The sequence below is a fragment of the Eubalaena glacialis genome, chromosome 11 (assembly GCF_028564815.1).
Source record: "Eubalaena glacialis isolate mEubGla1 chromosome 11, mEubGla1.1.hap2.+ XY, whole genome shotgun sequence".
NCBI lineage: Eukaryota > Metazoa > Chordata > Mammalia > Artiodactyla > Balaenidae > Eubalaena > Eubalaena glacialis.
In genome coordinates, this window is record NC_083726.1 from 22,542,657 (window position 1) to 22,569,523 (window position 26,867).

Below are 26,867 nucleotides of genomic sequence, written 5' to 3' on the forward strand. Positions count from 1 at the left end.
AAAAGAAAACAAAGCATTCAATAAACATTATTTTTAAAATATACTGCTGAGTGTATTCCTCATTATGATCTTGTAATTAATACCAGTTTTAAGTTGAAATCTCAATTCATGTTTACTAAAGTAATTTCAAGTCTTAAAAGGTAAACTGAGTGATTAGGTTCATGGCAGTTCTATTTTTATTCACAGAGAATGCCTCTGAGGTAGCAATTACTGCTCCAGGAACTAGTAACCATAGAAACAGCTCCACAGGCCCAACACCTGACTGCTCACCTCCATCCCCTGACACTGCCCTCAAAAATATTGTAAAAGTCATTCGACCCCAGGTAAGTGCCCAGCATGACATCATCTGCACTATAATATATTTCATTTTTGAATCAGTGCATGTGCACCATTTATATTGCAATGCCTGGACTATCTTATAATAAGTAAATGGATTTTCAGGTTAAAAGAATGGACTTGGAAGAGAATGTTTCCTTCCCTTGGAGCTGATGATAGACGTTGAAATCTGTATTAGCTTTTGGAAAAATGAATTTGTATATTACATGAAAAAACAAATTATGCTTACAAAAAATGGCTATTTCACGTCATTTTTCTCTTACAACATTTTAATAATTTTGCTCCAATTATTGAGCTGCTACATGTTTTCTGGTGTTTCCTTCTCCTTTTGTCTTCATTTCTCTGGATATGCCGCATTGTTTGTGATCACTTCTTTGTCCTTCGACCCCGGTTGTTTATATATACATATTTTTTCCAGTTCTTTATGGCTTCAAACTAATTTTGTCTGTGTTTAATGTTGCACCTCTCATTGCTCCTTATTTTCCTCCAGTGCTCACTTTCCTCTGGCTGGTCTCTTTACCCTTTGTTCTTTTTTTCCATTCCTGTCACTTTTCTGTATGGGTTTCTTTCTCTTCCCCCTTCTCTTTCAGTTGGATTTCCCAGTAGGCGGTTTGCAGGCAAGCTTTAGAAATATCATTGGGACAAGCTGTTCTGTGATATTTCATTGAAAATAGCACTTATAAAGCTGTTTGCATTATATTTTTGCCAACAGATGGACTCAGAACATGAAATTGGTGATGTTCTCAACCTGGCTCATTCTGAATGGGCCTCATAAAATCCAAGAGAGGGGAACTTTGGATCAGATCAATGCCATTCACTATCTACTTAGATACATAGTATGAACGAATACTTTGAGCCAATTTGCAGAACAAATATGTCTTTTAAGGTTGTTTTGGTCTAAATGAGCAGTGATTTGTTTAATATCTTACCTTCTTTACCATAACTTACTTTGGATTATTTTATTACAATCATCATCCTCATCAGTAAAATGGCATTTAAGCTTTACATATCCACTACAGCTTATAGAACACTTTCATACAAATTGTTTTGTTTAACCTTTATCAGTTCCAAGGGAATGTAAATTTTAGTGTTATGGATAAGGATATTGGCACTCCAAAGGGGCTAAGTTGTGCAACTGATTGGAAGTTTCTTTCCTTTCTTTGGTATAATAATTGTCTCCTGCAATCCTGTTCAGAGGGTAGAAAAATCCTCATTAGGTTGTATAGCTTGTTACATCTTTATGAGGCTAAAACTTACAGGTTCATAGGCATAGGTAACATTTCATACAATGTCCCAATATGTGCAGGAGAAAAATGTCTTCAATAATTCCTCTTCCTTTTCAGGGGAATTTGACCTAGTTCATTTTTTTTTTTTTTGACCTAGTTCATTAATTCAAGAAATAACCCTCACTAAACTTAGATTTAGATGCTAAATATCACATTTATTATCATTGGCTTTCTCATTAGATGAAGGTGTTTCTGATGTTATTGTGCAGCTATTACATTTTCAGCATTTTAAACTATTTATGCAGGAGATTGCCCTATATATGTTAATAAAATCTATTACTAAACATATTTATCTTTATACCAATATAAATTCTCTAATGTAAATGCATTTGGTCATTCAATGAATGAAAAACAGATTCTTTTCTACATAATCTCATCAACTCTACAGGACCTTATTCCATGAATCCTCCTTTGCATATTCTATTTTGTTGTATTTTAACTTATTTTAGTAAACTTTGAAGAAAACTAGAGGTAGTTTTAAAGCCAGAAATTCCATTTGACTCCATTCCTTGGTTCTGTCCATTTTTAAAAGTGTATGAAGGTAACTGACTCCGCTTTCCTTTCTTAGATGTTATAATGATGATTTAGGGAAGGAAAAATGAAGGGAGAAAGTCAGGAAACTAAGTCTGATAGTATTTAAATTAGAACCAATGCAGCCTGTACGTGTGTATGTTATAGAACAATAACAGCTAAGGTATATAATTGGGAAAGAATATAACCTCAATTGGGCTACCCTTTCTTTCACCTCAGAGACTTATTTCTCCTCATGAGTCCTGATCTCCTGGGGTTCCTCATTCACTGTAGAGAGCAGGGAATAGAAAATTCAAGCGAAAGTAATTATGAAAGAGTATTGGGGTAGGACATGTGATTTCAGGAAAGGGTTTAGAGACTAGAGGGTGTGGATGGGGGACAGCTAGATGGATAGAATAGAGGACTCCCTGGTGTGTTTTGACAAGTCACAGGTGTGTCAGGGATTGAACATTGTCAAGAGCTACTGTTCCAAAGAAAAAATAATTATTAGTTAACTTATGTAAGAGCCTATACTTTGATCATAGGTTTAACCCTCTGAAGTGTTTGCTAATTCTCCTGGCTTTTCTGTCTGGAAATGCAAGAATGTGGTTTGATTGACTTGTGGGTATTCAAATACTTTTTTTTTCCATTTACTAATTAGAAATTAATAACACGGTTGAAATGATCATTTCACTCTTAAAACTGGTGATGGGCCTTGAAAATAAAAGTATAAATGCAACTCTTATTCATGAATTTACATTTATTTGCCTGAGCATTAGCAGATGTGTTTTAGTCTTATTGTGAGAAGAATGATATAGAATAGATGAGAGATAAAAACAGGACTTTTCATCTTATTCACTTCAAATAGATACTGATTAGATAGAGCAAGTTAGGTTACGTCTCCTTTGCCTGATGCATACCTTTATCTAGTCTACTTTCCATAACTATAAATGAAGAATATCCATTGTAACCAAGTTCTTGCTTTCAGTATGAGGTAGAGGTGATTATACATTTCATGTATTTCTGATTGGTGTATTAATTACTTGGAAGCTATAGACTTTGCGGTGCTTTGTTGAATTTGATTCTATTTGGCATATTTATTAACTCATTAAGTCATAGCTGTTAGTTCTGCATCCTGTATTTGATCTTTTTACCTTTGCTTCTTTGGGCTCTTTCATGTCTTAAAATTCTCCAGATTGTGAAACGTTCTATTTTCAATTCATAGAGCCTGAAAGATTTATGTGCTACTGGCTTCTCTTTGTTTTTTTACAGTATATTAACCCACAAGCCTGAGTTTCTCTGTTTAGATGAATTCACAAGGCTGGGTTCACTTACTTATACTTGAAAATAAAATTATTTTTAAATTTGAAAAAATACTTGAAATACTTGAAAAAATATTACCTTTAAAAAATTTAGGTAGGTCTATTGACATACGAGTTTGTTTTTGTTTTTTGCTACTAAATAATTATAGTTCCTTGTAATGGCTTTGTTTTTTTAAAGTTCTCCTGATGAAAGTATCTTTTTCCCCTAATTGAAGAATACAATACAGTTTGATGGATTTTGACAACTGTGTTTGTAGGTGTAACCACCACTCAAAGCAGGATATATATAGAACATTGGTGTTACCCCCAGAAAAAAGAGGTATACCTCATACCTCTTTCCAATCAATGGCCCCTATTCCTGCCTCAGAGACAACTTCTTTCTGATTTTTATCACTATAGTTTAGAATTGCTTATTCTTGGACATTATATAAGTGGACTCCTAGAGTGTGTGTGTGTGTTGTGTATGTCCAGGTCTGGCTTCTTTCACTCAGTGTGATGTTTTGGGGATTCACTCATGTTATTCCTTTTTTTACTGAGTAGTATTCCATTGGATTAATATAGTACAGCTTGTTTATTCAGTCTCCTGTTGATTGATACTTGTGTTGTTTCCTGTTATTTGCTATTATGAATGAATATGCTCTGAAGTCATGTTCAAGTATTTGTAAATACATACATTTTCTTATAGATACCAAAGAGTGGAATTGTTGGGTAGTAGGGCAAATGAGTAGCTAACTTTATAAGAAACTTGCCAAGAGTTTTCCGAAGTAGTAGTTCCATTTTATAATCCCCAACAGAAATATCTGAGATTTTCAGTTTCTCCACAGTCTCTCCAACATTTACACTTACAGTTTTTTCATTTTAACCATTCTTATGGGTATGAAAGGATTTCTCATTATGGCTTTAATTTGTATTTTCCTGGTGACTTGTGATGTTGAGCACCTTTTCCTTTGGCTATTGCTCATTTTATATCTTTTTGAGAAGTGCCTGTTCAAATCCTTTTTATGGGGTTGTTCAATTTTCTAATTGTTGATTTGTAGTAATTCTTTATAAATTCTCATGAATTCCAAAAGATATGAGCCATTTGTCAGGTTTATGCACTGCAAATATTTTTCCCAGTCTGTGTTTTGCCTTAGTATTTTTTAGTGGCACCTTTTGATGAACAGAATGTTTTAATTTTGGTGACATCCAATTTATCAATTTTTTTTCATGGTTAGTGCTTTTTGTGTCTTGTCCAGGTTATAAATATATGTACCCATATTTTTTTTCTAGAAGCTTTCTGGTTCTGGCTTTTGCATTTAGTTCTATGATCCATCTCAAATCATTTTTGTGTGGTGTGAGGTGGGAGTCGAGGTTCATTTTTTCCTATGTGGAAAAAGACCTTCCTTTCCTCATTGAGTTGACTTAATGCTTTAGTACTGTTTACTACTTTAACTTTCCAATTCTTCATTGTTGGTATATAGAAATGCAAATGAGTTTTATATCATCCTTGTATCCTGCCACCTGGATAATTTCTTTTAAAAATTACAGTAGCTCCTTTAAAAATAATTTCCTTAGGGTTTTCTTCTCTCCTGTCATCTGAAAATAATGATGGTCTTACTTTTTCCTTTCTGATCTTTATGACTTTTCTTTTTCTTACTGCTATGACTGCATTGCAGTGGTGCATGGAAGGGATAAAGCCAGAAATCCTTGCCTTATTTGCTATCTTTGAGGTAAAGCATTCAGTATTTCAACATTAAGTATAAGCTATAAGTTTCTTGTATGTACCCTTCTACTTCTAGTTTGCTGAGAGTTTTTAGCATAAAAGAGTGTTTTTTCCCATTTTTTCATTTATTTCTGCGTATATTTAGATGATCATATGACGTTTTTTCTCCTTTCGTTCTGTTGAAGTGATAAATACATTCTTTTACTTTTGAATATTAATCCAACTTTGCATTTTTTTGGTTAGGTACCTCTTGGTTATGATGTTTTATCCTTTTTATATAGTACCTGATGCAAGAGGCATTTTAGATAAAACATTACTGTGTGGAGAGATGGGTTAGACCTAAGGGGGTCAAAGATACCTGGTTGGCTGGGATTTTGGAATGATACTAATAGATATAGAAAAAACTTGAGCAGAAGTTTATTTTGATGAGGGAGAGGGTGGCATGATAAATTTAGTTTTGTAAACTTACTGAGTGTGAGGCATGATATACAAATTGGAATATTGGTGGGGAATTATGGTGAGAGAGGTAGGAGCTTAAGGTTAAAGGTTTTATAGTCATTTATAGAATTTGATGGTGAAGGGAGATAGTACCAAAGGTAGTATGCTGGGAAATGTTTACACTTAAGGAAAAAAGTTAATATTTGTTGAGCACCTAATATAATTTAATTTTCATGATTTTGGGGGGAATGGATATTACTATTGCTATTTTATAGGTGAGGAAATTGAGAACAAGGAAGTTTAAGTAATTTCTTCACATATACTTGAGAAAGAGGGCCTTAGCAAAAGAGAGAGAGACGGAGCATTAACAGAGTATAAAGAAGGAAGACAAAACATTTTCATGAATATAAAGGGAGAAAAGAAAACTGAAGAAGAGATTAGTCAATACTGTCAAAACTTGCTGGGAGATGGAGGAAAAGGGAGATCAAAATGTCACTTTATTTGCTGATTATGAGGGCAAAGACCTTCAAGAATGCAAATTCCCTCAAGTGGAGAAGGTAGAAGCTTAAGATGCAAAGAGTTGAAGAGTTGGAGAAAAGCAATGCACTGACTGTAGATTAATCTTTTGAATAGGTTGGTGGTAAAAGGAAAGAAAGTATTATGGCATTGTGTTGAAAGATGGGCATGGTTAAGAAAACAGTTTTGCTTTCATTTCAAGATGCAGGAAATTAAACCTCATTGTAGAGAATAGGAAAGAGGAGACTGAAAGTTGATTAGAGAGACATGAATGATGGAGACTGAAATGTTAAATTTTATAATAGAAGGAGTGACTAAATCTAATTAGCTCCAAAGTTCAAACATTCTGGCATTACTGGATGCAAGAGACACTTTGGATAAAGCATTGGTTGTTAAAGTACTGCTTTCTTGGGCTACGCCCTCGGTGGTAGTTTTAGCTGGGTGTGTTTTTCCACTTCTTTCTTCTGTTTCATGACACAAATCAAATCTAAAGTAAGAGAAGAGGATGTTTGAGAAGTGACCCAAGGTGGAGGCAGAAAAAGAGACTATTTTAGTACATTATCACAGATAAATCATTCAAACAGATGCTTAATGTTGAACATGATAACAACATATTTTAATGAACATAGGTGGATACTAACAGGAAGCCAACCTTGGAAAATTTGAAAGTTCTGATTATTTTGAGGTACTCCTGGTACTGTCCAGATCCTACCACATATTTTAAATCCCATCCTAAGTAGAATTCAGCAGAATGAAATGGTTCCAGGCTACACTCTTTTGCAGCTAAGGAGGGACCCTATCAAGAAGAAACAAAGAGGCCAGAGGGGCAAAGAAAAGAAAAAGTCAAGGGCCCAGTTTTCTCAAGAGGCTAAGGGAGATGATTTGCAGGAAGATGAGCTGCTCCTGAACTCCTACCCATGATGGACTCTGTTTCCATCAGGTGACAACTCAACTTGAGGGAATTAAATTGTTTGGCCATTCTCCTGGACTTTCTGTGTGCTTAATGAACTAATAATAAAGTAATTTAATAATAAACCACACTATCTCTCCCATTATTAATGGTTTAGAACCGGGGTTGTATAAAATTCTTGCCAAATCTAGAATAACATGTTACTGGGCACTGTAGGGTTATAGAATACATATGCTAAAATTTAAAATTAGAAATGAGAGTGGGTATGTAAAAAGCAGAGGCATATAACTCAGAATGAGTATAGCATATTGTATTAGCTTGAAGCAAAAATAGATAAGGTATAAAAAGTTTTTCAAAGAGGTAATTTTTTAAAAATATCTTTATTATCGAGCATTGAACCATTTATTTCTGTTATTGCACATGTGTTTCATTTATTTCTTATAAAAACCCTACAAGGTAGGTGTTTTTTCTTTATTTTACTGATTGGGTCTGAGACTTAGGTTGAATAATTTTCCCAGTGTTACACAGCCACTGACTGGAAGAACTGTGGTCTCCTAACTCCAATAGTCTATTAATGTTAATTACTCATTAGGGAGAAAATAATCAAGATGGCCTATTGATATTCCAGAAGGATGATGAAGTTTGAGAGGAGAATAATAGATTAGAAAAAGGAAGAAGAGCGGAAACGTAGATGGCAACAGTTTGTAGCCTGAGGAAGGGAACCAAAGAAGACTGTATACTATCATTTGGAGTCTTGCAGCCAAAGCTAAGTAAGAGGAGAAAGCTGAAAACAGAAAGATAATAAAACAATAGAAAATAATCTTATGTGTAAAAAAGAACATTTTGGAAAGGAAAAAATTTGAGGAAGAAGTCAATGACCCCAACAATCAACCAGTAGTCTTCAACAAATTGGAATGTCCTGGAAAGCTTTTTATTTTTATTGAAGTATAGTTGACTTACAATATTATATTAGTGTCAGATGTACAGCATAGTGACTCAATATTTTTATAGATTACATTCCATTTACAGTTATTACAAAACAATGGCTATATTTCCCTGTACTGTACAATATATATCCTTGTTGTTTATTTATTTTGTACATAGTAGTCTGTACCTCTTAATTTCCTACCCCCATCTTGCCCCTCCCCATCCTTCTCCCCACTGGTAGGGAGGTGGGAATCACCCCATATTTAGCCAGCATCATCTTAAGTAGATTCAAATGATTTAGGGAACTTAAAAAGGCTCCCAAATACGTTACCTAAAAGCCAAAGTTGCTATCTTCAGAGCCAATTGTGGATGAGACAGTGAGAGTGAGAGGATCATCTCTCAAAGGTCACATTTCAAGTGTGGGCAAATGTGATTTAATTGGCACTATAATAATATGTTGGGTCATTATAGGGCTTGTTCTCTATATCTGTGTGTCTCTTTCTGTTTTGTTATATACATTCATGTGTTTTATGTTTTAGATTCCACATACAAGTGGTAACATCGAGTATTTGTCTTTCTCTGTCTTATTTCACTAAGTATAATACTCTCCAGGTCCATCCACGTTGTTGCAAATGGCAGAATTTTTTTTTACGGCAGAGTAATATTCCATTATGTATATATATACCCGTCTTCTTTATCCATTCATCTGTTGATGGACACTTAGGTTGCTTCCGTGTCTTGGCTATTGTAAATAATACTGCTATGAACATTGGGGTGTATGTGTCTTTTTGAATTAGTGTTTTTGTTTTGTTCAGATATATATCCTGGGAAGCTTTTTAAAAAAATGCCTGGGCCCTACCCCCCAGACCAATTAAATTGATATCTCTAAAGACAAGTATTTTATGCAATCATATGTAACATTTTGCTTTTAGTACCTTTTTTTTAAGAATTAAATTCTAATCATGCTCTGTGACATACCCTTTGTGTAACTTTTCTGACCCTCAATTTGTCAGCAAAGTGAGGATGGTGTTTGCCTTGCCTGCTTCTCAGGGACATAGTAAAGCTCAAATCAGATAATATGTGCCATGGCACTGTGTAAATTGTAAAGCTCTATAGTGACCCAATTTGTTATTAGAGTGGTAATTAAATCACATTTGCCCACTTTTGAAACATGACCTTCGAGAGATGAACCTCTCACTCTCGCTGTCTTATCCACAGTTGGCTCTGACGATAGCAACTTTGGCTTTTAGGTAACGTATTTGGGAGCCTTTTTAAGTTTCCTAAATCATTTGAATCTACTTAGGATGATGCTGGCTAAATATGGGATGATCCCCACCTTCAGCACTTCATGCCTTAGAGATGTCTCCTTAAGATAGCCACGGGAAGTATAAACTCCTGAAATCTGGGATGTGAGAGAAGCCAATGAAGATAAATGGCTCAGTGTTGGGTCAGGCTGACCCAATGCAGGGGAAGGAAAAACCAGCATCCAGAAAGCATCCACTATGAACTGCATCTTCCATTAATGACTAAAATCACCATCATTCTATATAGAGGTCATGCCAATCACATGTCAGAGGAATATTAGTTATCCTCATTTCTCTTCTTTTGATGAAATCCTGGCTGAATTTGCCCCCCAGGAAAATGGGAAATTATTTGTTCTGACACTTTCAACATGTAAAAAGAATTTTCATTTCCTTTTCTAAGCATGAAATATAATTCTCTGAATTTTGTGCCCACATTGCCATTGACAAACAGCAGACCTTATTGAAGTGGTGTTTTTCTTTTGTGTTATTCAGGTTTCTTCTTCCACATACATAAAAATCTCAGTGGATAAGATTCTTTGTCATGTCTTTTTCTCTAGAGCATCTCTAGGCACTCTGAATAAGAATGCATAGATGAAAAATTCTCTGGGAAAAATTTCCTTAAAAAACAATATGTCCAGAAGGTAGAGTTGGCATTATTACTTTAAATGTCTTAAGTGGTAGATTAGAATTTGAAATCTAATCTCATCCCTCCTATTAGGTCATTTGTTATTGACTTGCACTGGGTAAAGTTAAAAGCCCCCAGTTACCTCTGCCTCTAATTCATGGAAACCTGTTTGACCACATGATGAATAGTGTACCTAATGTATGAGGCTGAAGCTAATTACTTCTATTTCCTGATCTTTGCTGTTCTGAAATTGTGGAATTTAGCTCTGAAAGTACCACAGAGCCCATTGTTACTTTATTTATTCATTCATTAAATAAACATTTAATTCAACTGTGCCTACCATATGATGGGCCTCATAAGAGGAGATTTGAATATGAAAATGACCTAAAAGAATCTTTAATCAACTGAGGGAGACTTGCTTTAAACAGATAATGTTTGGAATTTCACTGATGGAATTTATTGCTGGAATTCCCCACGGATCATCCTCAGACCCCCTTCTCTTCTCAGTCTACACATACTCCTATATACTCACGTCCAGTTCCAGAGCTTTAAATGCCATCTATATTCTGATTACTCCTAAATTTATATTCCAGCCCCAACCACTTTCCTGAACCCTAGGCTCTAAATCTCAAATTAAATATCTAAGAAGCATTTTAAGCTTAACATGTGTAGCGCTAAACTTTGTATTTCAGTTAATAGCAGCTCAGGCTAAGAGTCTTGACCCCATCCTTGATTCTTTTCTTTCTCTTACGCCCTCACATCCAATCCAACAGAAAACCCAAGAGGCCAGCAATCCTCAAAGTGTGGTTTGGGACCCCTTGGCAGTCTCCAAGACCCTTTCAGAAGATCTGTGAGGTCAAAGATATTTTCATAATAGTACAAAGAGATTTTGCCTTTTACACTCTTATTTTTACACCAGTACTTAGTGGAGTTTTCCATCATTGCACTGTGATGTTCAGTGACATCATAGCTCTGATGGCTTATGAAATGTGCACTTGTATATTCTTATGTCTTAAAAGTATCTCAGTTTTAATTTTTTATATATTAAATATTTACAGATATTACCCTTATGAACAAACACTCTTTAGTGTTCTCAATTTTTAAGGGTGTAGAAGAGTCCTGAGATTAAAAAGCTTAAAAATTGTTCCTCTATCTTTCCTTTCAAAATATGTCTTGACTCAGGACCCTCTTATCATGTCTCCTCTGTCACTTTCGAATAAGCCATTAACATCTCTTAAGTGGACTTTTGAAAAAGCGTGTAACAACCTAATTGGGAAAAGAATTTGAAAAAGAATAGATACATGTATATGTATAACTGAATCACTTTGCTCTACACCTGAAACTATCACAACATTGTTAATCAACTATACTCCAATATTAAAAAAGAAAAAGAAAAAGCCTCTTAACCTGTTTTGTTTGTGGCACTGATTGTTGTGCCCTTATCATCCTTTTGCAAATCAGCAGATAGACTTACGTAAATCAGATCATGTTATTCATCTGTTCAACCTTCTAATGTCTTCCCATCTCACTCAGACTAAGGCTTACAACACCCTATATAATTTGATTCTCTCTTTAACCTCTTAATCTGTCTCCTATCATTCTCTACCTAACTCGTTTTACTCCAGCCAGGCCATCTCCCCTGCATTACCTCAGATAAGCCAAACAGCTCCTGCCTTAGGTTTTTTGTTCTCATCCTTGACTTGCCTGAAATGGCCTTCCCTCAGAGACCTACATGGCTCATTATCTTTCTTCCTTCAGGTCATTATTCAGATGCCACCTCATGAAAGAAGCCTTCTCTGACCACTGAATATAAAGTAGCCACTATTTTACTTTCTATCTCCTTTATGCTATTTTTTTTAATAACGTTTTTTCATTCCTGAATTAGCATTTATGTGTGGATTTGTTCTGTGTCTTTCTTCCTCATTTGAATGAACATTCCATGAGAAATAGAACTGTATCATATTATTATGATGATTATTATTAAATTCTCAGTCACAGCACCTAGAAGAGCACCTGGTACATAATTTGTGCTCAATAAATATTTGAATTAATTAACTGAGAATGGTTGGGTAAAGGGCAGTGAAGACTATTCTAGGAAGGGGGTACTCAAATTGAGCTTTATATTTGAATAGGAATTAGCTAGATGAAGTGGTAGATACATAGTCCAGGGAGCAGCATAGGATGAATAGGGCATTTAAAGTTTTTTGACTTAATGCTCTGCCAAATCCATCTAGGATATTCTAATGAGTCAAGAAGTCCCAAGCAGATGTTCTACCCTCTTCCCCTCAGTCAGAATGTCCTTATCTCTATGGAGTACTCATCCTGAGTATTGTTCTTGGGGAAAGAAGGGTTTTCATTGTAAAATATATAGGGGATACAGGGTTAAACACTTTTCTTTACTGAAGAATTTTTCATAGCCTTCCCCCACTACCGTCTCTGGAAACTCACTAATATTTTTCACAACTAGTGATCCACAAAACATAATTTGGGAAGCATGATCCAGGTCATTTGATATATTTCTTTGTAGCTGACCCGAGCAATTCCATTCTGGTTTGATTTTTTCACTCATTCTCTATGAATTCACACTGTTGAGAAAGGGAGCATGCTGACTCAGCAATGAATAGTGTGATTCATTTAGTATGTTATATATAGAGTGGTAGCTATACATTGTCTACTTAATCTTGTAAGCAACCATGTGAGATAATAGGACCATTATGATTCCTATTTTATATATGAGGAAAAGTAAAATGAATATAGTGTGTATTGTGTCATGCTGACAAACAAGTTTTAAATCAATAAAGTTAAATGCCTAAAACCCAGAAACCAGTAATTAGAAGGATCTATATTTTTTACTATAATACAGTATTATTTTAGCATCATTCTACTTTACACTGATTGAATTCTACTGAATAAATTTGCTTCAAACATTATATTAGGCTCTATGAGGAATAAAAACATTTACATAATTCTCTGGGCTTAGGCGACAAATTAACTACATTGCTTTCTTCTTCTCCCAGACTCAGAACCAATTGAGAGATGGGATGCAGGAGTTAAACAAATTAAAATCAAACATCATATTTTTAAATTACTGATAGACTAATTGGACAGTGTGATTCTAGGTATGTGGCCAAATGTGCTTGCCCCTGAATTAGACACACTTCCCAACCTATCACTGGCATAGCTAGACAACCTACAAGGTGATTTTGTCACAGAAGAGCAGAGAATACATTATGCTGACGTGTTGGCTCTGAAGAGGAAAAACCCAGAAGGGGCAGAGATGAGCAGGCTTAGTTTATTCCCCAGAGTCATTTTATAGCTGTGTAATTCTAGCTCCTTAGGGGAGAAATGAGTGAAGGGTAGGAGAATAGGCCAAGAATGTTCCTCTAATGGAATTCCCCTTCTTGTGGAAATATGAGTCCAGAGAGTACAAGTTCAGCTTAATAAAAAGAAAATAAGATATACTTCATTTGGTCCAGTAGCCTAGAGTGTTTGGATAATAAGACTTACTATACTTACTTGCCAGACATCATCTCACTCCAAAAATCTGCTCTTCCTTCCTTATATCAATTAATGGCAGCACCATCTACTCAGTTTCCCAAACCAGAAATTTAGGTTGCCCTAGATGTCTCCCTTTCCTTCTCTTCCTCAGTCTAATTAGCCACCAAACCGGGATAACTCTGTTTCCCAAATATCTCCCAAAGCTTTTCTCTTTTCTTCACTCCCACTGCAATTGTCTCAGTTCATCTTCTCTTGACTTGATTTTTGAAATAACTCCCGCAGTGTCTCCCTTGTTGTCATTCTCATCTGCTTCTAATTTACCTTCTACATTTCTCACTGTGATCTTCATGTTATTATTATTATTATTTTATATTTTGAAACAATCAAAGAATTACATTACAGCAAAGTTAGAAACACAATATAAAGATCTTTTTCCTGGAACTATATGTAAGATGTTAACCTGATGCCCCATCAGCCCCAAATGCCTTAGTGTGCTATTTCTTGCAAAAAAAAAAAAGGACACTTAACCAGAAAAAAAACCCATCAAGATCAGATCATTAACCTTGATATATTACTACCATTTAATCCTAAAACCCCATTCAAATTTTATCAATTGTTCTAATAATAACTTTGTGGTAAAATATACAGTCCAGAATCATATAGTGTGTCTTTTCTCTTTAATCTCTTTCAATCTGGAACAATCCCTCAGTCTTGTCTGGACTTTTAAAACCATGACAAATTTGAAGATAACAGGTCAGTTATTTTATAGCATGTCCTTCAATTTGGGTTTATCTGATACTTCCTCATAATTAGATTCAGGCTATTCATCTTTGTTAGAAAGATCCAGAAGTGACTCTGCATTGTTTTGTTGTTGCTGTTGTTGTTTATTGCATCCTATCAGGTGGTACATGATTTTGACTTGTCTTATTTCTGATATTGTTCACCTTGATCATTTAATTAACATTGTGTCTCCCAGGCTTCTTCACTGTAAACTTACTCTCTATTTTCTGTAACTTACAAGCATTTGTGGGAGAGTACTTTGAAACTATATTAATATCCCATTTCCTATAAAACATTCAATTTTAAAATTTATTTATATGTATTTGTTTAGACCCATGTGTTCCTATTTTAGTCAATGAGTTTTACAACATTACTCTCATTATTTGTTTTGATACTTAAATGATTCCTGATTTTGCCAAAGAGAGCCCTCCTGTGTCCTTTTCACATATCCCCATCATTCTTGGAGTACTTTCTTACTTTTGGGAACAATAAGATATTCTAAACTTATCTCATACATAGTTTTCCAGTCCCAGATATGGAATCAGCTATTTCGCCAAGAAACCCTATTTCCTTTTAGTGGAAAATGGTCATTAGATGCCAAGATTTAGGCACTAGATATATTTATTACTGTTAGGACGTCACCACTGCAAGACCCTCTCAGTGCACAGAGCTAGGAAATATTTACATGTTTGGACAATATGTATATATATGTATATATGTGGGTATGGATGTATATATACAAGTATATTTATGTATATGCATCTATATTTCTATACCCATCTTTATAGATATTGAAATTCATGAGTTCATAGTGATACTGTGATTTCAGTGTGAACATCACAGAATTCATTTTCATATTTGTAATTTATTTTCTGATAGTCTGAAACATGACCTCCATTATCCTTAATGTATTTAGTTATTTGATCTGGTTCCTAACACCCATTGAGGGCTATCCCCATATGTGTACACCAGCCTCACCCCATTTGGGCTCTGCCTCCCCGTGCCAGCCCACCCCCACATAGATGCCATTTCACTCTGCTCAGGGTATGTCACACACCGTGCAGTCCACCCTCCTCCTTACCTTCTGTGTGCTCTGACTCTCTGCTTTGGGCTGAGCCTTGGTGAGTCCCCTCTTCACTCTGGCATTGCTTTGACTCTTCACCCCAGCTGCCCTCCACACACTGTGAGATGTGTGACACCCAAGCCAGGCCTCTCCTCTGTGGGGCTACCCTCCTCACCTTGTGTAGGCTTTGTCCCCCAATGCCAGATTCTCCTCCTGGGTGGAAAATGATCTTTTTACACTGTCAACCTGATCATGTTATTCACCTTTGTAAAATACTCCTAAGATGCTTATTACCTCATGGTAACATCCAAACTCCTCAGTAAGGCATTAATCCATTTATCTTCTGGCACTGTACTACTCTTTATGACTACCATCCCCTGCATGCAATCACACTAAACTCTTGCAACTCCTGAAAGGAAACTTGTTCTCTCACACTTTCTGATACAGTCTGGAATGTGTTTCCTTCTTTCTATTCCTAGTTAACATCTACTCTTCCTTCAGGATAAGATCACCAAATTAACCCTTCCTTACTCCATCTCCAGTGAGATGCGCTTATCCATTCATCCATTTCACTCATATTTGCTGAGTGAGTGCTATATACCAGACTTCATGCTAGGTACAGGAAATATAACAGTGAGTAAGACAGAAAGAGGTCCCTGCCCTCAAGGAGCTTATATTCCAGAGAAGGTCGATATACAATGATCAAGTAAACAGTAAATAAAGAATGTAATTTCAGATTGTGATAAATGCTATGAACTAACTGAACAGAGTAAAACAGAAGTTGGAAGAGTAACCAGTACTTTAGAACAGAGAAGGCCTCTCTGAAGGTGATATTTGAGTTGGAACATGAATGAAGAGAAACAGCCAGCCATGCAAAGAGTCAGAAAGAGAATGTTCCAGGGAAAGGAGATATCAATACAAAGGCCCTAATGATGAGATGAACTTGTGATAGAGGAACAGACAAAAGGCACGTGTATTAGGGGAAAGTGCTTTGAGATGAGGCTGCAGAAAATGGGGAACCAAGTAGGTCTTTGTAAAAATTGTAGATTTTACTCCAAGTGCAATTAGAGGCCATTGAAGGGCTTAAGCAAGGATGCGACATGATTTCATTTACATTTTTAAATGAAATAGAGAGCAAGCAGAAGTAGGGGAAATAATTCAGAGGTTTTGTAGTCATCCAATAGAGAAAGTGCAGTTCTTGGATCAGGGTGGTGCAGTGGAGGTATAGAATAGTGAATGGTTTTGAGACACATTTTCAAAGTAGAACCCAAATATTTGCTGTTCTGTTGAATTCAGGGGATATAGGATGTGAATCAAGCATTTCTCGATTTATGGCTTGAACCACTGTGAAAATCATGGTGCTATTTACTGAAATGGTGAGGTCTAGGTGAAATCAAGGGATTTTTGTACAATTTGTTTTGTTTTGGTGTTGCTGGGGGTGGGGAGCAAGAGTCCAAGACTGATTTTGGCTGAATAAAGTTTGAGATACCTTCTAGATGTCAAGTAGATAAATGTGAGGTTTTCTAGTCCTTCCACTATGTTCCTTAAGCATTATGTGTATACTTCCATATTATTTTTATATGGGTATTATAAGAGTCTATTTATGCAGCAAAAAAGATGAGAAAATTTTATGGAAACCATATTAATTACCTTACTATTTATAAAAGCAAAAATTGCAAATGATCCCCCGCTAGTCTGTGAATTTTTTCTTCTTTGATTTTTGGTGTTTAGCAAAGAACTTGACAATAAATATTTGCTGAGTGGACTCAGGGATAACTGATGTAATTTAACATGACTTCTTAGGAAAGTTGTATGAGACAGGTACCAAACCATATTGCTATTTTACTTAAGATTATTTTTCCCTCAAATATTTCTTGAATATCAGAAAGACACTTTAAAACTGTCTTACATCTTCCGTTGGATTCCATAAAAAATACAACAAAGATATCAACACAAACAGATATCTACATAATAATTGCAGTTATACATGAAATAATAAATTAAGAGGATCATTAGGTTAGTGAAAACATATGAGAAAAGACTGTTTTAAATAAGTTTAATTACATAAACAAACACTAGACAATGCACTCTAACAAAATAATGACAGTGATTAATAGCAACTTTAGAAGAGATGTTTCTTATCTTCTCATCCTTACACATCCTCTTTCTCTTTCTGTCAGAACAGTTACAAATGATTGGCTCAGCAGTCATTTCTCTATTAACTAACAAAATGTTTGAAATGATACACTGGCTGTCAATATTTCAAACTTAATCTTAGAGACACTAGCATTTACTTAACATAAAAGCCTCAAAAGTAATCCTGAAGGAAAAGGTAAATAGTCTTGACTACATAAAAATTAAAAGCTACACTGCATCAAATATCCCAATTAAAATAGGAAGCAAGTAGCAAATGAGCTAGAGATGTTTATAATAAATATAAACAAACTGTTAATACTCTAATAGGCGAAGCACTCTTACAAGACCATAAAGAACACTAATACGTCTATGGGAAAAAACAAAGAATATGAATAGATGATTCAAGAAAGAAAAAGATGAATATCTAATAAACACAAGGAGAAATGTTTAACAGCCCTACATATCAAAGAATTTCAAAATTAGATTATAGCATTTTAGATTAAAAAATGGTTAAAACTTTTTAAAAAATGAAAATCCTATGGGACTTCCCTGGTGGTGCAGTGGTTAAGAACCCTCCTGCCAATGCAGGGGACACGGGTTTGATCCCTGGTCAGAGAGGATCCCACATGCCGCGGAGCAGCTAAGCTCGTGTGCCACAACTACTGAGCCTGTGCTCTAGAGCCCGCAAGCCACAACTACTGAGCCCGTGTGCTGCAACTACTGAAGCCCACACACCTAGAGCCTGTGTGCTCCACAACAAGAGAAGCCACCGCAATGAGAAGCCCGGGCACTGCAACGAAGAGTAGCCCCTGCTTGCAGCAACTAGAGAAAGCCTGCATGCAGCAATGAAGACCCAACGCAGCCATAAATAAATAAATAAATAAATATATAAATTCATTTTTTTTAAAAAGTTTGTTGTTTAAAAAAAAGAAAATCCTATGGTGAGTGTAAGGTAAAGGCATGTGGTATAGGCATTCTCATAAACTAATGGTGGAAATGTTTCTATAAATCTTCTTGGTAATGTGAATCAAGAGCCATAAAAAAATTTTATTCTATTTTTAATCTAGTAATTTCTCATCCATACCAATGAAATGCTCAGAATGAGAGAGAAATCTGTAAAACATATTCATTGCAGCACTATTTTAATAGCAGAAATTGGAATGAAAATTTTTCTGTTTGAATGTAAGATAGAATATTAGAAGATTAAATTATTTTTGAAAACTAATTTAATCACATCAGGAATTAACATGGTAACTCTAAAAATATAAATTTGTTAACTGTAAAATAAACTAGAGTCTGCTTCTATTGATTACTTGCAAATTTGTAATAAATGTGTGTTCATATATGTGTGTATAAGTATGTATATAAAATGAGTGATTTAATTTTTTCTTTATTCTGTGTGTGTATGTGTGCATGCATGCATGTGTGCACACATTGTTCACATCTGCTTCTGCTATCTGTACAGGAGAGAAAAATTATCCAAATCAAACAGGAAGTGTAAAACTCAGATTGCTTCTTCAAGTGCTACACCATTTTTCCTAAGCCTGTTCATTCACTCCCTAGCTAAAAAACCCTTAAAGTAGGTTTGATCGCTATTGCTTGATCAAATGTAAAGCCACCAAACTCACTAGGCGTTTATGACCAGGCCCCTGTCTGTTTCTAGCGTGACACCTTGAGCCTCTCTCCTCTTCTCTTCTCTCTACACCCACACCCCCATCCCAGCTCTAGGGTCATTTTATTTCCTCCAAAGCACCATGCTCTTTCCAAACATATGCCATGTTTCTCCTCCAAACTCTTCCATTCTCTATTTCTTACTCCTTGGTCTGGCTTTTTACCTTTTACTCATTCTTTAGGACTCCACTTAGACATCCCTTGCTCAAGGATGCCCTCTCTGACATCCCGCAGTGAATAAATGCCCACTGTCATCTCCTCATTCCTATACGTGAAAGGTACTCTACAATTTTTTGTTGAAAGAATGGCTAAAGAAGTTGTCAGAAATAAGCTTTGTGAGCTTAAGAATATTTAGTCTTCAAGAAAAAGTTTAAAGAAGTGGATAATTGAAAAAACTCTAAATGTAACGATAACTCAAAGTTTTCTTTAAACGGTTCAAAATTTGATTTAACTCATGTGCCTATACTCTCTCCTGTCACTATAATTTTTTTTTTCTGAATTAACCGCTCCTGTGTACTGGAATGTTTATCATGATACTTTATGAATTTTTAAGAATAAGCGACTTCTCCCACTCCCACCCTAAAAACTATAAGCAGTTTATTGTTGTCCATCTTTTTACCTGACACTGAATTTGAGGGTTTGGTTTTTTCAAAAATTGTATTGTTTTTAATCCATTTAATCTATTTTGCTCGTCTTCAGCTTTGAGTTATTTGGGAATATATATGTATTGAGTGCCAGGTCATCTAGTGACTAATTTCCTTACTCACTCTGTTGTCCACATTTTAAAACTCTTTTAACAAGCGAGCTTCACCAAAATCAAGCAATAGTCATTAAGTTACAGAAGCAAAATTTTGTGGAAATCTAATCTTACCTAGAGAAATAGTACATGAAAATTAGTGTTGTCTGATGAAGAGCTTGTAACTAAAAATATGCAGTGTGATGTGATGGAAAGAATACTTACACTAAGAAATGCATAAAGAAAAAGTCATCCCTCAGTTTTAATTACCAGTAATAATTAGACTTTTTCTACACACATATTAATTTTAAAAATTTATGTCATAGTGTGTATATTGCTTTGTAATTTATTTTTCAACCTAAAGGATATATCCTCAGATTCTTTCATGACATGAAATATCATTTTTAATGCTTGCTTATGTGTCCATGATTGGTTAATTCACCAAAATGTTCTAATCTTATGTCAGGAAAAACATATTCTTTCATTTGTTTCCTTGCTAGATAAAGTACAGTCTATAGGGCATGGTACTGGTGATAGATACTCTCTAAATCCCTTTCCTTCTTCAGGGATCTTTGGATGGAAACTGTGTCAAGGATGGGAAATTTTCAATGAGTTAAGAAATAAAAATGGAGACAGACTCCACTGCAGATGAGGGTCTCTTTTCTTCTGGCACTTTTGCTAAGGTTGTTGGTCCAGGAGTCCCATGGTTTCTGAGGCCAACTTCACTGTCATGCCTGGAAATAGCTTAAAAAGTGGCCTTTGAGGACAATGTCAGCCCAAGCATCTGAGGCAAAAGAGAGGATATCATCATTAAAGTCACAGGAGACAACTTGGTCTTTAGTGTAGCCCAGGGTGCCCTCCCTTTTAAGGGGTCCCTCTGGCATCTGCTAACTAATATATTCTCCAGGTCAGATCCTTGATAAACATTGTGACAGTCGGGACTTGTAAGGTCATGCCATCAGACATGGATCAGCTTATCCACAGCCTTGGCAGTGTCAGTGGTCAGTGGATGCAGTGATGATATTTTGGGCAACACTATAGCCATCATACAAGTTTGCCATCCCTGGACTTACATGGGCAGTGATAGCATGGGCTATGGTCATTGGTCCCTTCACAATGCTAAAGTTGTTATAAATGACCTTGGCAGGGGAGGCAAGCAAAGCAGTTGGTGATACAGAAAGCATTGCTATCAACCTTGAGGGAGTTATCACAGTTCTCATGGTTCCTTATAATCACAAACACAGGGACATTGATAGAGTGGCAGAGATGATGACCCTCTTGGCTCTGTTCTTCAGGTGTGCCTCAGGCTTCTCCAGGGTGTGAAGATACCAGTGAAAACCACCATATACTTAGCACAAGCATTATCCTTTTTTCTGTTGTTGGGATCTTGCTTCTGGAAGATGGAGATGGGCTTCCCGTTTATCACACAATTTTGGTTCTCAGCCTTGATCATGCCCTTCTACTTGCATAGAAGAGTCATACTGGAAAGTGAAGAAGATGTAGTCTATAAAGGGTCACAAGTGGTGATAATATCCATGGCACATTATAGTTATATAGGTTCTAATGTATTTTCCAGATAATCCTTAAGATAGGACAATGTTTGATGACATGGGAGATTTTAACACTGCTACTACTAGCACAATTAGAATATCCCAATCATTTAAGAAAGAAAGAAGAAAATGAGGAAGGGAAGGAAAGGAGGGAAGGAGAGGGGAAGGAGAAGGAGGAAGAATAAAAAAATAAATAGAAAAAAGCAAAATAAAAATAAACATTATAAAATAAGATGACAGAAGTGAGACTAAACAGGGCAGTTACATTTAGGAAATGTAGCATTAAAGAGTTCCATTTTGAGAAGAGATTGTTGCATCAAAATGCAAACTCTAAAGTACGATGTTTGAAAGTGACACATATTTTAGAAAGTAAAAGAAAAATACTAAAAACTTAATGTGGAAAAAGCATTTATTATGTGCAAAATGAAATGCAGTTGTTGAAAATATTTAAAACAGACAAAGTAGAATTCTAGATAAAATGCATTAGGAGCAAGCAGAATTTTTTATATTGATAAAGTACATAATCCATAATAAACATATAACAATCACAAACCCTATTTCCCTGCTTATAATATTACACTGAAATAAATACGCCTCCCTCAGGTAGCAACTAAAATGTCACTTCCTTAAATAAACTGTTCCTTATACCCCAAGTTAGATTAGATCCCTCATTCTGTGTCTTCCTAGCACGCTCTAGTTTTTCACAGCACTTTTCACCTTTCCACTCCATGTCTGTCTTGTTCCCTAGAATATGAGGTCTGTGAGGGAAGGCACTGTGTCTGTCTTTTAGCCAATATTGCTTGGTACTCTTTAACCTGTTAAGTGCAGAAGATGATAGAGCCAAGCATGAGCTGTCCCAGCAGAGAAATTATTTTCCACTGATTTTTCTCTGTGTTCAGTGAGCCACTGCATCAAGGAACATTGATACCTAACTTTATGTTTTGTTTGGGTTCAAAATGTATCTAATGACCAGCTTCTTTCTCCAAAGTTGCTATCTGGTGCATGCTATTCAAACTCCTAACAACCTCCTAACTTTCTTCTTGATAAAGTCACCACTGAGGTTCCTGGACCTCCTAATAAATACCATCCTTTATAAAATTGTTTATCCACAGGGGAGTAATAGAGATTATTGGGAGTGTGCTTTCTCCCCAGCTCCATGATCCATCAGGGCCTTGAGTCCTCATTCCTCCAAATCAGGGATGGGTAGCTGTTTAGAGAAGTTCTACCAGGGCCTCTGTCACTTACTTCCCATCAGAGACCCCCCTGACAGCTTTCTGCTTTAGGCACTCCTTACAGTTTCCAGAACAGCTATTTTAAATACTGATAAAATAAGTCTATGTGCTGTATTTTCTTCCAAACTGACTGACTCCCCCTTTCTCTTAAACGCTCACTCTGCAAATGGTAATGTATCAGTGGGGTCCTGCCACTGTCCTCTCCATTTAATTTAGTGATTCTGCCAGTTGTTAAGAGATCTGTATTATGCTTTAACTTATCAGTGTCTTCTTTCAGTCGTCTCATCTATGCTAAATGTTGCAGTAAGGGAAGACAACAAATATTTATCAGTCCTTTACTCTGAAGTCGGCATTATCTTAATGCTTCATTTACATTATCTCAATCAATCCAGACGATAATTATATTATCCCTATTTACATATGCAAATACTGAACTGTAAATACCAGCACTAGGATTTGAATCTAACTGCCTTGCTCCAAATCCCATTCTGTCTTTTTAAAATGTTTTATTTTAATTTTTTTGGGCACACCATGCAGCATGCGGGATCTCAGTTCCCCGACCATGTATTGAACCCGTGCTCCCTGCAATGGAAACAAGGAATCTTAACCACTGGACTGCCAGGGATGTCACCCATTCTGTCTTGCTAATAGGTGTCTATAAGTTTTACCCATAGGAACTAGCAGGAAACATACAGGTACTTTTGAACTTAGGACGCTAATGAATTGAGTGCTCAATTTGCTCATTGATATAAGGATGAAGGAAGAGATTTTATAGTTATAGACCATATCAGAATTTAATGCTTTTGTTTCTTTAAGGGAACTCCAAGCAAAGTTTATATATAACTCTTGCCAATTCTTGATTATCTAGAAATTGGTTACTAAGTTTATGGGTTTTAAAAAATACTCACTTTATATCCATATATTCCTTCCTATCAGCCTTTCAGGTATTCTTTTGCCAGAGATGGGACAGGGAGAAAAGAAAAACTTTTATGAATGTGCATTTTGGTAAATATTTTCAAAAATACTTAGCACAAAAAGGAGTTGAAATTTTTAGCTAAAATTAATTTGAATGCTTATCTTCCTTTAAAAAAAAATCTCTATCATCCAATGACATAAATTCCTATAACACTGATTACGTTTTATTCCAAGGGAAGTTCTATGTACTTATTCTTAAAACTTCATGTCATCTTAAATTCATCCATGTAAGTACTTGTTTGTCACATCTTTCTGGTTGAAACCTTAACTTCTTTCTCCCATCTACTATTTATTTACTTCTTGGTGATAACCCTCATGGCAGTTGCTTTTACAAATATCCTGGGGAAAACGTTCTTTTAGGATATCATTTACTTACCAAACAAACAAACAAAAGCATTATTTTTATTATATAGAAAGACATTTTGGGCAATTATAGAGAAAAGGTAGCATGGTGTAATGTGAAGTGTATGCATTGCTTTGAAGTATTGAGAGAGCTAGATTCTAAAACTGTCTTTGAAATTTAGAGTGTCCTCTGAGAAGTTTCAATTTCCCCATCTGTAAAATGTGGTAAATAATATGCACTTTAGTAGAGCTATTTTGGTGTTTGCAGGGAAAAATATGTAGGATACCTGGCACAATGTGTATTTAATGAGAGCTACTATTAGTAAAGTAATGATGTAAATTAAGAACTAAAAAGCAGAATAATTTTTGTTAGAATAAAATGCAATGCATACCACACCTTTATTTGTTAGCATCAAGGCCTGGCCCCACCCAAGAGCCTATAGGCTCCAGTGCTAAGATGCCTCAGTCCAAAGAACTAACTGGGCAGAGACACAGCCCCACCCATCAACAGACAGGCTACCTCTATACATGCCCCTTGACATGGCCCTGCCACCAGAGGGCCAAGACCGAGCTCCACCCACCAGTGGGCAGGCACCAACCCCTGCTACCAGGAAACCTCTAGACCAGCTTCACCCACCAGGGGGCAGACACCAGAAGCAAGAAAACTACCATCGCACAGCCTGCATAATAAGTCTGCAAATACAGGCCAAACCCTACCCTAGGACAAGCTGACCCCTGGCCCTTGGGTGTTGAAAAGGGAGTACACTACTGGGACCCATTGACTTCTCCTACAGAAGGCCACTTCTCCAAGGTTGAGAAATGTAACTAACCCACCATATACATAAAAATACAGATAGCAACTTAGACACAATGAGATGGAAGAGGAATATGTTCCAGATGAAGGAACAAGATAAAATCCTGGAAGAAGAACTAAGTGACATGGAGATAAGCAGTCTACCTGAGAAGGAGTTCAAAGTAATGATCGTAAAGATGATCCAATAACTCAGGAGGAGAATGGATGTACAGAGTGAGAAGTTAGAAGTTTTTAACAAAGAGACAATATGAAGAACAACCAAACAGAGTTGAACAATACAATAACTGAAATGAAAAATACACTAGTAGGAATCATTAGTAGACTAAATGAGGCAGAAGAGTGAATCAATAAGCTGGAAGACAGAGCAATGAAATCACTACCACAGAACAGAAACAAGAAAAAAGAATGAAAAGAAATGAGGACAGTTTAAGAGACCTCTGGGACAATATCAAGTGTGCTAATATTCGCATTATAGGGGTCTCAGAAGGAGAAGAGAGAGAGAAAGGGCCTGAGAAAATATTTGAAGAGATAATAACTGAAAACTTTCCTAACCTGGGAAAGGAAACAGTCACTCAAAGTCAGGAAGCACAGAGTACCATACAGGATTAACCCAAAGAGGGACACACCAAGATACATTGTAATCAAAATGACAAAAATCAAAGTTAGAGAATATTAAAAGCAACAAGGGAAAAGTAAAAAATAACATTTCGGGAACTCTCATAAGACTATCAGCTGATTTTTTAGCAGAAACTGCAGGCCAGAGGGAATGGCACGATATATTTAAAGTGATGAAAAAGAAAAGTCTACAAACAAGAATACTTTACCCAGCAAGGCTCTTGTTCATATTTGATGGAGAAATCAAAAGCTTTACAGACAAGCAAATGCTAAAAGAATTCAGCACCACCAAACCAGCTTTACAACAAATGCTAAAGGATCTATTCTAGGCAGAAAAGAAAAAGCCACAACTAGAAACAAGAAAAATTATAAAATGGAAAAGCTCACCAGTTTAGGGTTAGGGTTAGGGTTAGGCAAACATACAGTAAAGGTAGGGACTCATCCACACACAAAGCTAGTAGGGAGGTTATAAGACAAAGTAGTAAAATCATCTGTATCCATAATAAGCAATTAAGGGGTACACAGAACCACTAGATGTAAAATATGATACCAATAACAGTAATCGTGATGGGATGAGAGCACACATGTGGGCTATTTAAAATGCATTTGAAATTAAGAAATCAGCAACTTAAAACAATCATGAATATATATAGACTGCTATATAAAAACCTCATGGAAACTGCAAATCAAAAAACTATAGTAGATATACACACGAAAAAGAAAAAAGGAATTGAAACATAACACTAAGCACAGTCATCAAATCACAAGAGAAGAGAACAAAAGAAGAAAGGGGGGAAAAAAGACCTGCAAAAACAAAACCAAAACAATTAACAAAATGGCAATAAGAATATACATATTGATAATTACCTTAAATGTAAATGGATTAAATACTCCAACAAAGAGACATAGAGTGGCTGAATGGTACACAAACAAGACTCATATATATGCTGTCTATAAGAGACTCACTTCAGATCTAGAGACACATACAGATTGAAAGTGAGGGGATGGAACAAGGTATTCCATGCAAATGGAAATCAAAAGAAAGCTGGAGTAGCAATACTCATATCAGACAAAATAAATTTTAAAATAAAGATTGTTACAAGAGACAAGGAAGGACACTACATAATGATGAAAGTGTCAATCCAAGAAGAAGATCATATCAATCATAAATATATATGCACCCAACATAGGAGCACCTCAATATATAAGTCAAATGTTAACAGACATAAAAGGAGAAGTGGAGGACAATAATAATGGAGGACTTTAACACCCCACTTACATCCAGACAGAAAATCAGTAAGGAAACACAGGACTTAAATAACACATTAGACCAGATAGACTTAATTGATATTTATAGAGCATTCCATCCAAAAGCAGCAGAATACACATTCTTTTCAAGTGCACATGGAACATTCTCCAAGATATATCACATGCTGGGTCACAAAGCAAGCCTTGGGTAAATTTAAGAAAATTGAAATCATATCAAGCATCACTTCCAACCACAACACTATGAGATTAGAAATCAACTACAAGAAAAAAACTACAAAAAAAAAAAAAAAACACAAAAAAACCAAACATG

General features: G+C 35.7%; 1 protein-coding gene across 5 annotated transcripts in view; it reads left to right on the forward strand.

Annotated features, from left to right (window-relative positions):
• The window catches only part of ANKS1B (ankyrin repeat and sterile alpha motif domain containing 1B), a 1,182,139-nt gene that overhangs the window by 507,174 nt on the left and 648,098 nt on the right, over positions 1-26,867 (forward strand). For all 5 annotated transcript variants that reach the window (XM_061206227.1, XM_061206228.1, XM_061206229.1 and 2 more), the window contains exon 11: positions 187-323. In XM_061206227.1, coding sequence (XP_061062210.1) covers positions 187-323 — 137 coding nt within the window. The remainder of the gene's footprint in view (positions 1-186; positions 324-26,867) is intronic.